Here is a 15,738-nt window from a genome sequence, read left to right as displayed (position 1 = left end):
CTTGATATTGTGTCCAAACTATCAAATTAAAAGAATTCCATAATAAAATACATAAATATTGTATAATATGACCAATTTAAATGAATATTTTGAATGTTCTGATCAGTCTGTATTTGTACTGAAACAGTCTGTCAGTTCATTCATGTCTATGGGTGGGCCGGTGGTGGGGCTCTGGGTTTTAAACTCCCAAAACACACACACCCTGACTGTGACACTTGAGGGTGGAGACCCTTTACTGCACTCGACCCTCCACAGCCCAGCCACTCCACTGCCTCTGTGCTTCAGCTGATGGTCAGACGTTCGTCCTCAGTGCAGGTCAACAGGTAGGCCATTATACACACATTATACACTATAATTATACACTGGAGGTCAATTTTAATTGACTTAATATGAACCAATAATCTGAGGTTTGACTGTTTTATCAAACATTGTAAATATATACATTATACACATGCTTATGTGTCCCTGGTAGAAGTTACATTTTGTTCATTTTCTAAGTAATAATTCATGTTCTGCAAAAAGCAAGAAAATGTATGTTTTAAATTTTAACATGTAAAATTAAGGTAGTAATCTTACATAAATATAAGAAAGAATTCAATATTATAAGAAAGTGGATTATTTGTAGATTTGATTTCATGTATGCATACGGATATTTATTTAAAGTAAATGTCCAAATGTACTTAATTATTTAATGTAAATGTCAATTTTTTTAATATACAAACATATTTATTCCTATAAAGAAAAAGCATATTTTCAAGTTTCAAATGCATTTTTCAATATATACTTACATACAGTTCTTTTCTGTATGGGCTTCACTTAATTTTCTTATCTGATTTGGCAGTTTGATAAGAGGTCACCACAAACCACAACAATACGGCAGAGGAAAGCCAGCTGATCTATCATCTGCCCACAATAACACAGATAACTGGCCTATATGTAAAGTACAGCACTTTAAATCAGCACAGGCTTTTATTAACTTGTTCTCAAGCGCTGAGTGGAGTGCCCCACATAGAATATAAATAATACATTTAACAATTTAATGTAACATAATTGTTTAAACAAAATTTTAAATAAACTAAATAAAATAAATGAATGTATTTCACATAAGGGTGATACATGCCTGTATGTTTATTTTTTGTGTGTGTTACTTTTAACGTTTCCATAATGTAAATATTCTTCTAGCTGGGAATGTTAAATGAGAAACGTTCTAATAATGTGATGCAAGTCATTATCATTTCTCGTGTTTTTATGTTCTGTTCCTGTAACATTATTTCTGTAACAGGCCTCCATTCTTGAAACCATTTCAAAACGTTGCTAAACATTCTTTTAATGTTTTCTTTCTTAGCTGGATGTACAATAACACTTCTCTTGTAAAAGAAAAGAGCATTTAAGTATATTTTTAAGAGTATACCTAAGACGAAAAAGTAAAAACTTTAAGCATTAACATTAATATATATTTAAATAAATAATAAAATGTACTTTTTGGAACAACTAGTAAATACTTTAAGCATTAAAATTAATAATTATTTAAATACATAATAAAATGTACTTTTTGGAACAACTTATGGCAACTTATAGTAAAGTATATTTCAGTTGTAATTAAGCTATATTTAAATACCACATAAAAGCATTAGGTTGTGCTTTTTATAGTTTTTTCCTGTATAACGTCTTCAAACTTAAGTACATTAAAGTATGTGTTTTTTTAAACATAATTTTAATACACTTAAAGTATATAGTAAATGTACTACTTTGCCTATTGACCTTAATAACACTGGGGGGAAAAAGCTACACTAGTGCATTTTTTTTAGAAGTATTTAATGCCAAGACATATATTTTCTATCAACACTGAAAAAAGTAAAAATCCTCTTATGGAAATACAGAGGAAGTATTTAATGTGTACTTTCATAAAGTATATTAAATTGGAAATGCTCTTTTAGTATTCTTTACCTAATTTAAACCTACTTTTAATGCTCTTAATTATGCTTCTTTTTCACAAGCGGTGTTATTGTGTGTGTGTGTGAGCTCCGTTATTAGGGATGATACCGTGTATAATCTGAATTGAACGCTTATCAGCGCGGTGACGTATATCTCACGTTCTGAACAGCGTGCTGGGGGCTGATAAACGCGCGCGCACAGCCCCGCCCAACCCAGGGCCTCTTTACTGCAGCTTACAGAAACTTCTGGAATTAACCTGAACAGAGCTTCACATTTACACTAATAATAATGTGTTTATTTACACTGAGCTGGATGAACACTTACAGCAATTAATTTGATCATTTTAATGTCTTTAATGTCTATCCAAAATTAATTGAAATATAAAAAACCTTACTACAAAGATGTTTCATTTATGTAAAACAAGAAACTTATAATTTAACAGAAGTAAGTATTTTGTATTATGCTGTAAATCTAATTTTGTAAAAAAAAAAAAAAATGTTATCTAGCAGTACTCACTGACCATCATTACAATTACAATAAACATCAGACAAATAAAAAAAATGTTTAATATTTTCTAACAGAATATTGATTGAAAAGCATGTTGTATAGTAACTGGAAATAATTGCATCAAAAATACAAAAAAACTGAGATATTTTAGATACTTTTATCAATGTATAGCCTACTGTTAAAAGATAAATGTAAAAAACAATCATTTACAGACAGCAAGGTTGCCATGTATTTCATTATACTGAACTAGTTTTAAAAAAATTACAAAAGAAAATTATAGCTGCGATACTGTAAAATGTATTGTATTTTTACAGTGTAAATATTAATTTTTCCTCCTTTTCATCATAATTTTTCTTTTTCTTGTTTCAGCTGGTAAAGTCATGTCTGCTTTTCTGCATCACTGCCCGTTCCTGAAGTCCGCTCCGGGTCCGGCCCTGAGGAACGTCGGGGGATTTCTGGGTCTGGCTGACCAGTGCCCCATCATCGTACGCCAGATTACAGTGAAGGGAGATCAGAGCAAGGAGGAAAAAGGTAGACTATAGTTGATAAAAGGATGGGTGTGTTTTTTATGTATTACATAAAACATGTATGTTTTTAAAGTACATTTTCTAATATGCCAAAAGTCAAGGGAGAGCAGTATGTAAATTCAAGATCAAGAAGCCTCAGGGGAAGGTTTGGAAACACCCACACGTGTATTGTGAGCGAGGTTGAATACTGGCCAGCATTTTTATAGCAAAATGATTTATTGGAGTGAATTATTGGAGTTTAATTAAGGCAATTTAACATTTCTCAGCACAGTGTGTGGTATTGATCATGAAAGGTGGCGTCTGTACCGATTGTTCCATGCTATCAGCCACGTAACTAATAATTCACACCCAAATTTAATGCAAGAGTGAGGAATACGGCCGCTGCTCTCCTCCAGTGAACGTCGCCTCGCTTTACCAAACATTCACACAAAGCAATCCAGACTGTTCTCATACAGAGTTCCCCAACGGTGGAACAAACTACCTTCTACTACCAGATCAGGAGAATATCTCACTATCTTTAATAAACTCCTGAAGATAGAGCTCTTCAAAGAGCACTTACTCTCCTAACACCTCTAACTAACTACCTTCCACTACCAGATCAGGAGAATCTCTCACTATCTTTAATAAACTCCTGAAGACAGAGCTCTTCAAAGAGCACTTACTCTCCTAACACCTCTAACTAACTACCTTCTACTACCAGATCAGGAGAATCTCTCACTATCTTTAATAAACTCCTGAAGACAGAGCTCTTCAAAGAGCACTTACTCTCCTATCACCTCTAAAAACCTACTTCAAACCTCATTTCCTTCTTCCCCTCCTTTCCTCCTCTATCCCACTTTTCCCCTCTGGCCTCATTTAGGCCCTGTCTAACTTCTACACCCTCTATTGCTAAATGTAATGTAATTTAATGTAATGTTGTAAAGTTTAAGGCTGAAATGGTTTGACTCGTTTAAATGATGTAATTTCTGCACAGGTCTGCTGCCCCATAAGGAAGTGAAGCGGCACCTGGCCGTCTCCGCCGCTCAGGTGGCCGTGTCCTTGACCAAGTCCTGTCCCTTTGTGACCTCTAAGATTGGACTGGTCAAGGCCAGTCCTCATGTGCAGGAGGACGTCCAGCCTGAACTGACCCACACTCACGAGGAGGAAGTCGCCTCAGGTAAACTACTGACTGCACAGCAAGTCTCAGACAATTCAGTCAGTCTCAGACAGTTTAGATAAACACTGTGTATACAAATGTTTTAAAATGCTGCCACTATGCTCAGGAGATCACTGGTTTGAATTCTGGTCATACAGCCCAACATCAGCGGCCAGAGCCCTGAGAGAGAACAATTGGCCTTGGTCTCTCTGGGTGGGTAGATGGCACTCTTTCCCCACATCACTCCCTGGGTGATGTTGATCAGCACAAGGCGTCTGTGAGCTGATGTATCAGAACTGAGTCACTGCGCTTTTCTCCGAGTGCTCTGTGATGCTACTCAGCAATGCTGCGTCAGTAGCAGTTGTAGGAGGCATGTGTTAGTCATCACCTTCCTTGTGTTGTGGCATCACTAGTGATAGGGGATATACAGCTAAGTAGCAGGGAAAGGGGTGGGACAATTGGCTTAGCCTAAATTGGGTGAAAAATGGAGAAAATAAATTTATATTAAATATAGCGCTCCATCCAATACTTTAGGGATGAGTAGGGGAGTTGATGATGAGGTGGGTTGGGGTAGGGTAATGACCAATAGTCTCAACCTCAGCTCAACTAATGCTCTTGTCACTTAATGCACCCAATCAGTTTCTTACAGCAGTGCTCCAAAAATTTGTAGAATGCGTTTTTTTGGACAGTTGAGGCAGTTACTCCAACAAAAAGGTGTTTTTTAATACCCTTGATTTCAAAAGAAACAATAAATATGCAAGTTTCTCAATACTTTTATACTTACTATATAAACATTTGTTTATAATAAGTGTCCTATGGGGGGAAAACTAATCATAAAATGTTTTTATGTACTGGCATTATGGTACATTTTGCATGTTATGTTTAATGTTTTGCAAAATGATAAATTCAGAAAACAAGCACTTCGCACATTAATAGTTATTTAAAATCATGTATTAATTACTACATTAAAAGTTATTTCCTTAATAACCATAGTAACATGTTTCTGATATGTGTGATTGGGAGGTGAATTCTATAAACAAATGAAAACACTTATTTCTAACACTTATTGAGGACACTGATTCAGTGTCCTCAATCATTTTAGTATTAAACACACTTAGTTTTTATTATCATACACACATTTAATTTCTTCATTTAATGTCTCTGTTTGTATTTACAGCTTCAATGTGTGCTATTTATTAGTTGAAAACTAATAAAAACTAACATTTTAGATCTGTACACTTATTTGCAACCAGTTTGTTGAAAATGTCCGTCCAAATGTTAAACGTGGTGGTGGAGGTGATGGATGGTGATGCTGTATATGCTGTGTTTTGACTCTGGACCAACACATAATGTATTTAAAGAATACAAACAACTAAACCAAAAAAAGGTTTAATCTGGATGTTTTATTATCATATATACTATATGTGACCTGCTGTTCTTCTCTTATCTCTATAGGAATGGTCAACTCTCTGTTTTCTGGACTTCAGGGACTTCACTCATCCGCCCCCTCTCACCTACTCAAGGATAACATGGGTCAGTTCATTATATTTTTATTAGTGATGAACATAAACACAAAAGCACAGCCTTAATAATATGTAAATGACTCCTGTTATTGGTTTGATATTAATGACTTATTTCTTCACCCTCAGTTGGACCCAGTTTCGAGTATGATAACTTCTTCACCCAGAAGATCGTTGAGAAGAAGGATGATCACACGTACCGTGTGTTTAAGACGGTGAATCGCTATGCGGATGTCTTCCCCTTCGCTGAAGACTATTCTGTGACTGGAAGATCCACCTCCCAGGTGTCTGTCTGGTGCAGCAACGATTACCTGGGCATGAGCCGCCATCCACGAGTCGTTAAAGCTATACGGTCAGTTCCTAAAATACCTACCTGAGATGAACAAAAGATATAATATAATATAATATAATATATTATAATATAATATAATATATAATCCTTTATAAAAGTAATTTATAAATGTAAGTCCCCTTTTATGGGACAGGAACTAGTAATATGTCCCATTACTTTTGCCATGTCCACTGAAAGCCAAAAAACGTTGTTCTGACCTGTGGGATATGGGTGTGTCGTGTCTCCCGCAATAAATGTGAGTCTCTTGATTGTCTGTTCTTATAGAAAATTATACCAAAATGCTGTGGGTCATGATTAATCAATCAATCAATCAATCAATCAATCAATAAATCAGTTTTTATGTTCACTCTGTAATACATTGAGGTTAAATCTCATTTTCAATGCAACCAAGCATTTACAACTTAAAGGGACTGAAAAAAAATCAAGTATTTATTAAAGTGTGTTAAAATAAGGAACTTTATAAACAAAAAAAACAAGCAAACACTATAAGATTTAATTAAAAAGAAATAAAATAATTCAGAATAAATAGATAAGTGGACAGGCTAAAATGTTAAGCAATAAAATAAAGAGATAAATAATTAGAATAATAAAATATAAACACAAGTAAAGAAATAGAGGACTAAAAATGAAGTAGCTAAAACCACACCAAGAATGTAAGTGATGGAAATAAAACAAAAGGTAAGACAGAAGACTAAATATAAGGATGAAATATATGAAATAAACATGGTAAAAGGCCAAAATTAAAACAGGGAATGAAATAGATAAAATATAAAAAATATTAAAATACATTTAAAAAAGGCTAAAAGTTGAAACAGAAAATTTGATTAATATTTTTAGGTATGTCTTGTAATGTCTATTCTATGATGGTATTCTATGTCCCATCCTTATCTGTCATCCACTATCTGACCTTGAATTCTGCAGAAAATTAATGTTGCCTTGCCATGAGCACACTGGCCACTGTTTGGCCTCACCCACAAGATAGTACCCCACAACTGACACAGCTGTTCGTTAACTGACACATCTGTTGGTTAACTGTTGGTTTCCTAAGCCATTTCCTGGGGTAACATTTCATGAACAATCGATGTACTGCTATCCCATGACTTTTGGCATGTCAGTGTATATGCAAAATAGATTATTTTTACTGTATAATGCAATTATGTGCACCATCAATGTGATTCTGTGATGTTTTTTTTTTTACAGGGGAGCTCTGGAAAAACATGGTGCTGGAGCAGGAGGCACCAGAAACATCTCTGGAACCAGTAACTACCACGTGTCTCTGGAGAAGGAACTGGCTCTTCTTCATCAGAAAGATGCAGCCCTCGTCTTCTCCTCCTGCTTTGTGGCCAACGATTCCACCCTTTTCACTCTGGCCAAAATGCTTCCAGGTAATAGGACACTTTCATCATAGCAGACCGGGGTTTTTGCAGTATTTTGTGTTCTGTAAAACACAAAATCCATCGGAGATCCTATGTAAACCTATGTAAACACACAGGGGTTCTCACTGAATTGAGGAACAAGCCTCAGTCACTCAGTCACTTTTAACATTGCACATAATGTCTGTTTTAGGCTGTGAAATCTATTCAGATATGGGGAACCACGCCTCCATGATTCAGGGCATCAGGAACAGCGGAGCTAAACGCTTCATCTTCCGCCACAACGATGCCAGACACCTGGAAGAGCTGCTCAGTCGCTCTGATCCACGCACCCCAAAGATCGTGGCCTTCGAGACAGTGCACTCTATGGATGGTGAGATTCATCATTTAATGCACTAAAGTATGATCAGATGATTTTATTTTTACATCATATGCAGTAAATCAGACAACAGAGGGTAGGTGCTAAATATGGTGCTAATATGGCTAAACAGTAGCGAGTAATCTAACGTTTTACTATTTCCAATACAGTAAACTGATTAAAGTTACTTATCTAAGTTACTGTGCATTTATTATTTTGTCATTTTATATTTCCCTGATTTGACCAAATAGAAAACCTCTGGAATATAATCAAGAGAAAGATGGATGATCACAAGCCATCAAACCAAACTGAACTGCTTGAATTTTTGCACCAGGAGTGAGTAGCATAAAGTTATCCAAAAGCAGTGTGCAAAACTGGTGGAGGAGAACATGCCAAGATACATGAAAATTGGGATTAAATACCAGGGTTATTCCAACAAATATTAATCTCTAAACTTTTAAAACTTTATGAATATGAACTTGTATTCTTTGCATTATTTGAGGTCTGAAAGTCTGAATCTTTTTGTTTTTTCAGCAATTTCTCATTTTCTGCAAATAAATGCTCTGAATAACAATATTCTTATTTGGAATTTGGGAGAAATGTTGCCTGTAGTTTATAGAATAAAACAACAATGTTCATTTACTCAAACATAAACCTATAAATAGCAAAATCAGAGAAACTGATTAGAAACTGGCCTATGTGACAATTAAGTCACATTTTCCACTGTTATCTCAGCTGTTATCACAAGATAAAACATCTTAAACCGCCCCCTGAGCTAACAATTTGTGATCAGTTTACTACTACTACTGTCCCAGGACTTTTGGCATGTCAGTGTGCAAAAAGTATTTAGGTTTTTAGGCTTTCTAATAAATTGAACTTTTACCCTTATAGCTTTATAGCAAAAGTTAAATTGGTCAATGTGAAAATGGTTTAATAAACTAGGGCTTCAAACAATTTTTTTTATAGCATCTTAGCCCCTCCCATTAATGCTGAAGTTATAAGGAGTATTGAGTCTGCTGTTCTAATAGAATTAGTGTTTCTGTGAATAAATAGTGAAGTAAAAGTAAATAAAAAAAAAATCTAAAGTATAAATAAGTTTTAACTAATTTGTTTTTCATTCTAGGAGCGATCTGCCCTCTGGAGGAGCTGTGTGACGTTGCGCACAAATACGGTGCTCTGACCTTTGTGGACGAGGTTCATGCAGTTGGTCTGTACGGAGCACATGGAGCCGGAGTCGGAGAGAGAGATGGAGTCATGCACAAGATCGACATCGTCTCGGGAACACTGGGTAAAAAAGATTAATTAAATCATGCATTTTATTTAAATACTGTGTGAGCTGAGTAGTGGCTGAAGCAACTTCTTTACTCCTGTCTGCGTCTTCCGAAAGAACTTCCACAGGACTCCGTGTAAAATTAACAAAAACAACTGCCTGTTTATTCCAGGCTGTACAAGTGATGAAAACAAACAAAACTAAAACTTTTAAACCATAGTTGTTCCAAACATGTGATGCTATTTTCTGCATATTAACAAATGGTGTAAATGTAAACAATTAGGATCTTATAAACAGTATAAAAGCACTTACGACAACTTATTACTGTTTAACGGCAATATACACATAAATACATTTCTTATCCAGTTAATTAACTATTTATATACACACACACACAATGCAAAACTTAAGTCTTAATGTTTTTGGCTCATACAAATACCTTATTTCTTATTTATATCTGCTCAGTTTCTCTAAAAACCTTTTCTAATACTATAATCATAATACATTTTATTTATATGGCGCTTTTCAAAGTTCTCAAAGATGATTTACATACAAAGTAGAAGGCAAAATTACAACAACAACAATAATAATTTGAAGACAATTTGAAGTCTTCAAATTACACACAAAAATACCATAGGCAGTTTTACCAATGACAATATATATATATATATAAAAAACGAATTTGTTTGGAATCTGAGGGAAGAAAAATATTATTTGTGACTTTGAGGAGAGCTGAATCAGTGCTATGGTTTGAACGGAAACCAGACTGAAATGTTTCAAACAAGTTATTGGAAGTAAGGTGTTGTTAAAGCTGAGAGGCAACAACACATTCCAATATTTTGACAGAAATGGAAGATTTGCGCTGGGTCGACAGTTACTCATGATGTCAGAGTCAAGTCCAGGTTTTTACTGTAACTGTGTTCTGCAGGTAAGGCGTTTGGCTGTGTTGGGGGCTACATCGCCAGCACTGCTGCGCTGGTGGACACGGTGCGCTCCTTCGCTGCAGGGTTTATCTTCACCACCTCCCTGCCCCCCATGGTTCTGGCTGGAGCTTTAGAGTCTGTGAGGGTCCTGAAGAGTCCAGAGGGTCAGGCCCTGCGTCGCTCCCACCAGAGAAACGTCAAACACATGAGACAGCTGCTGCTGGACGCAGGGCTACCTGTCATCAACTGCCCCAGCCACATCATCCCCATACGGGTCAGTGCATAGATCTCTCAAATACACAGTATCAATATAACTCACTGTAGGAATTTTCAACTGGACAGTTTTTTTTATATAAAAATAAAAGTAATATAGTTTTTCAACTGTTCAAAAAGAATGTATTCATATAAAAAATGAATTTAGGGTTTTTTCATCCAGACAAATGTCATTATGATGAAATGTCAAATGCAATTATGATTTATCATTTAACAACTTCCCTGGAGTGTTATCTGTTTATGAACAAAAACAAATGTCTGCATTGCAGAGAGTTTTTGTAAATTTTATTCTATAATTAAGTCACAGAATTATTTTTCCTGTAAATCACATAAAACTTTACTGGTTCGAATCACGGTCATGCAGCTTGCTATCAGCTGCTGGAGTTCTGAGAGAGCACAATTGGCCTTGCTCTCTCTGGGTGGGTATAGTAGATACCACTCTTTCTCCTCATCACTCTAAAGGGTGATGTCGATACAAGGCATCTGTGAGCTGATGTATAGGAACCGATTCACTGCACTTTACTCCAAGCGTTGGCCAAGCTAAATTGGGAGAAAATGAGGGAAAGAATTTAAATAAATGTAAAAAAAAAAAATACACCGTTATTCTGTATCATCGATTAATATTTCTGCCACAGAAATTCACTTTTCATTTATTACAGTTACTGCTTGTGTTAGGAGTCACACCACATGATATTCTGTTGTGTACAATTAGCTTTTATCGTTTGTGAGTGCATGTAATGGAGAGAAAGTACATATTATGCCATTGTTTTATGCTTAATTTATTAAACATTATTAAACATGCTTAAACATTTAATGTAAAAATGTAAAATTCCCTTTTTAAAAAACTTGGAAGAAAATGCAGAAAATGCATGGTCCTATCCATCTGGATCTCACTATCAGGCATCACTCCAACACAACTAAAAGACCAAAAAATAATCCCAATAATTTTTGCCCACTAGTAAAAAAAACTAAGCAATGCTCTCTAAAGAATATCTTGTTAACAGTTATTAATATTTCAGGTTGGAAATGCCGAGAAAAATTCCCGAGTGTGTGACATCCTGCTGGAGAGACACAACATCTACGTTCAGGCCATCAACTATCCCACTGTTCCTCGAGGAGAAGAGCTGCTGAGACTGGCTCCCTCCCCTTTCCACGACCCCATCATGATGGACTACTTCGCAGGTGAGTTTTAGATGCTGCTGTCACCGGGGAGACGAGGGGAAGTTAATTCAATACCAGTGTAGCAGAAACAACACTAGGCATTGGTTGATACCCAACAGTATCTACATTATCACTTTAAAATAAGACTGCCCTTATAAAGGGGTAATAAATAGTTTATAGAGCATTTTTTGGAGATTATTTATTAGGATTTAGATACCTAATCATTAATAAGCAGCTACAAACATATAAATAGAGAGTGCAACAGTGAGCTGCTATGCCAAGCTCATTTATACTGATTCTCGATACGTATCTACTTTTATATTTTCCATTAGTCAGAATTAAACGTGTTATATTTACATATTTCATTTACATCCAGTTAACAAATTGTATACACTGACATGCCAAAAGTTATGGGACAGGAACTAGTATCCCGTGTCCCATGACTTTTGTAGCTTTTGGTAACCAGAGCACACTGCACTGACCTGTGGAATATGCATGTAGAGAGCATTGAATGTGAGTGTATCTGTTCAGATAGACAGTTCTAGCCAGATGCTGCTGGTCACGATACTTAACACACACTGCACGCTTTCCAGGAGGAATGTAAAATGTCTGCACAAATTTGTCACAAATCTGTGGACATGCTTCCATTGTGTTTGAATGTGCAAAACATCTTATATGCATTATCAACTACTATACCGCTGAGAGGCATTTTATCAGCCGTTATCAGCTGGGAATGCACTGTAACCGAAGCTCTCCATGTATTACTCCTCCACTTACAGGTAACCTAGCAACGATGCAGCGCTTACAAACCAAACAGCACAGCTACAAACAGAGCAGCAATGGAACTATTTTAACTCGCGGAGTGTTTATAACCAAAGAGATTGTATTTTCTCATCCTTTTTAACTCAAAATCTTTTATGATCAATAAACAGCTATACTGCTAACTGCTATAACATGCCTCGTATCTACGACCGCAGCACAGCAGTGCCAATATTACATGCTATAGCACTCTCTCTCGTGTATTATTGCTGAAGTATCACAAGCAATTCTAACCAGGTACAATGCTAACAGTGAGTTAACCTGGGGCATACTGTGTAGATTAATGATTAAATTATCTAGTTATCTGGGTTTGTTTTGTTAATGTTTTATTGTGTGTTTTGCAGAGAAACTGGTGGACGTATGGCAGGAGGTTGGGCTGCCACTGAACGGACCTGCGACGGCCTCCTGCACCTTCTGCGATCGCCCTCTCTACTTCGACCTGATGAGCGAGTGGGAGAAGAGCTACTTTGGGAACATGGAACCGCAGTATATCACAGTTTCTGCCCAATAAGGTTGACAGAGGGGGACAGAGTAAAAAACACAAAGTATATCCTGCTTATAACTTAAAACTTCCTGCTCCTGCAAACAGATATCTTCACTGACATGATTATCACTCTGCTCTCTGCTGCAGTTTTAGTGTTGCTAGATTGATTGCTATTGCTGTGGCTTTTTTATAGACAACAGATATGGACTACTAATACATTGTTATTAAACTATATATATATATATGTACATACAGGGGTTGGACAATGAAACTGAAACGCCTGTCATTTTAATGTGGCAGGTTTCATGGCTTAATTGGAGCAGCCTGGTGGCCAATCTTCATTAATTGCACATTGCACCAGTAAGAGCAGAGTGTGAAGAAGGACCAACCACATCCAACAGGATTAACTGTGGACGCTGTAAGAGGAAGCTGTCTGAAAGGGATGTTCGGGTGCTAACCCGGATTGTATCCAAAAACATAAAACCACGGCTGCTCAAATCACGGCAGAATTCAATGTGCACCTCAACTCTCCTGTTTCCACCAGAACTGTCAGTCGGGACAATAAATTATTGTGCTCTAAAACCAGGTGTTTCAGTTTCATTGTCCAACCCCTGTATATATTTATATATAACATCCATCCATACACATATGTACTTATTTTATTTTGTGTCCCCTCTGCATATTAAAAACCTGCACACGGGCACTTTCATAAATTATTTATTTATATTATTTTTAATGGCCAGTTCTCCAGACACTAATCCCTTGTATAAAGCTTAATATTAAACAATATTAAAAATTTTGTGTTTAAAAAAACTGGCCCCCAACAAGCATTTTATGTTTGGTTATGCTCATGCCTTCATTTTAACTTCCCTCATTACTGTATTCATGCAGGAGTGCGTAGAATGACGCCGGGCATATGTGGCATGAATCCTCCTTTCTTTTCTGGACCACTTTACTTTCCTGAGGTTAACTGGTACAAGAAATAAAACAAGACTGCGCTCATCCTCACTGCTCTTCATGTCTCTTCTTTTCTTTTTCCTGAGATTAACAACTATTATCAAATATTTCTGAATAATCTGAATAATAATTTTATTTAAATATGGACAGAACTTTTTTGGATAGTAATTATTATGAGAAATCACTGCTGAAAAAGCAAGATTTTTTAGCAGTGCAGTTTACACTTGATGTTAAAGTCAGTATGCTGGTGGTCTGTGTATCTAATGTGCTGGGAGTTGTTTTTGTGTCTACATGTGGACACGCCCCCTGATAACAACGTGGCCACACCCCTCATAACGTCTCAGCTGAGGGCTCATTAGATTCAGGAAGCCCTATTTTATTAAAATATACATTTTTTGTTTCAGTTTCATTGTCCAACCCCTGTATTGACAACATGGGGAACTATTTCACCTATGTTTACTGATTCTACTGAAGCTGACTAGGATTTGCATGTTTTGGATTTTGGAATGGGTAAAAATCTTTTCCCTAATAAAGAGTCAAAAAAATATATATATATATGTTTTTTTATGCAAAACACGAATATTATATTAATTTCGTATCACAATTTGACCACAATGCTAATATAATAAGATTTTGTAATATCTAAAAATGTTCAAATAAAACTAAGTTCCAGCTTAATCAGCGTTATTAGCTTTATCTAACAAAGCAAAACGTCCCTTCATAATAAACCGAGACAGTACTGTTTAATAATTATTTTTAAGAGAAGACATTAACTAGCTAACTTACTTATTTTAGTTATTGGAAGCTTGTTAGTTAGCTAGCTAAATTATAATTGTGCATTATAAAAGTGTAATACCTGCCTATAGATAAATGTATTATACATGTTTTCTTTGTGTTTTAATCCTTAAAAAAAAAACTTGAAATAAAAAAAATACATTTTTAAGTATAAATGTAAAGGAATAAATGTTTAAAAAATGTAAATGGACGACATAATTATGAAAATCAAATAATTAAAATGAACAAATTAAATAACTGAACAGATAATACAATCAGAGTTTAGAATTGCAAAATAGCGTAAAATGTGCAATCATTTATTTGACCCACGTGATGACTCACTAACTTTTTTGTTTTTTTACTATTTATTTTATTAATTTAAGTTTATTTATTTGAACGTTATATTTCTAGTATTTTTTTGCACCCAGAATAAAGGTGTAAAGTAAGGCTACACCGCCACCTTCTGGAGTGTAATGATATTGCAGAGGCAACAGAGGCCTGGTGTTTTGTAAACATCTGAACAGTGACTTTACTTTTATAGATATAAAGAGATACTTAGAGAGAAAGGTATAAAAATTCTTTGTGAGGAAGGTGAGCATATTAGACTGTAGTCTGCATGTTTTCCATGTTAAAACAAGTTATGTGGGAGGAACTGGTAGCTGATAGCATCCTGGATTACTGGAACACAGCGTTTCTCAGACTAGCGCTATTGGTTAGCGGCTAATACTAATGCTTCTGCACCCAGCATTAGTGCTGGGGAAACTTTACTGAAAACTCACCAGTAGACAAAATATTGAAAATCTTAGTTTACTGTAAATAAACAGATGTTTTTTAATCACCCGAATAAACAGTTTTTAGGAGAGTAATCTGTGTAGATTAACGTCCAGCACTCGTTTGACTCGTTTGAGGTGCTTCCCTCAGCTTCCCCGTTAGAAGGGAAACATGGTGACACCCTTTCTCACTTCAGTGTAGGTCCTTAAACCCTATCCAGACGGGATTAGTTTCTCAGGGGGTCCTGGGGTAATTTTCTCTTTTATGAGGGGGTCCTCTGTGATTTTATGCGCGTCCAGAACGAGCATGTTTGTGTTTTTCTTAGACGTCCTCTGAATTATCTACTGTTTTTCGCTGAATTCTGTGATCCTTCTGTAATTTTAGCCATGTCTGGACTGACATCTCTGAGTTTTGTCACCTTGTGTTTAATAAAATAGCTATTTGTCCACTGCCACGCACCGTAATTACATTTTGGGCACGTAAACAACAACAGCGAGTGGAAATGGAGGAGCTACTGAACGCGATATCATGTGACTAAGAAAGCCAAAAAACTCACTGGTTCTTTTGCTTTTTGCTCTTGCTTGCAATTGCAATCCAGA

At 35.9% G+C, this 15,738-nt stretch overlaps 1 protein-coding gene across 1 annotated transcript; it reads left to right on the top strand.

The window, feature by feature from the left end:
* The first annotated feature begins 216 nt into the window (after positions 1-216).
* Positions 217-13,645, top strand: alas2 (aminolevulinate, delta-, synthase 2). Its single transcript, XM_049485589.1, has 12 exons — positions 217-323; positions 2,812-2,973; positions 3,943-4,125; positions 5,560-5,637; positions 5,754-5,976; positions 7,177-7,361; positions 7,543-7,722; positions 8,831-8,995; positions 9,906-10,174; positions 11,193-11,355; positions 12,498-12,698; positions 13,529-13,645. The coding sequence occupies exons 2-11, from the start codon at positions 2,823-2,825 to the stop codon at positions 12,662-12,664; spliced, it is 1,764 nt and encodes a 587-aa protein (XP_049341546.1). The 5' UTR covers positions 217-323; positions 2,812-2,822; the 3' UTR covers positions 12,665-12,698; positions 13,529-13,645.
* The last annotated feature ends 2,093 nt before the right edge of the window (positions 13,646-15,738 follow it).

The sequence above is a fragment of the Astyanax mexicanus genome, chromosome 12 (assembly GCF_023375975.1).
Source record: "Astyanax mexicanus isolate ESR-SI-001 chromosome 12, AstMex3_surface, whole genome shotgun sequence".
Lineage (NCBI taxonomy): Eukaryota > Metazoa > Chordata > Actinopteri > Characiformes > Acestrorhamphidae > Astyanax > Astyanax mexicanus.
Note: the sequence above shows the minus strand (reverse complement) of the source record. Positions and strands in the feature narration are given on the sequence as shown.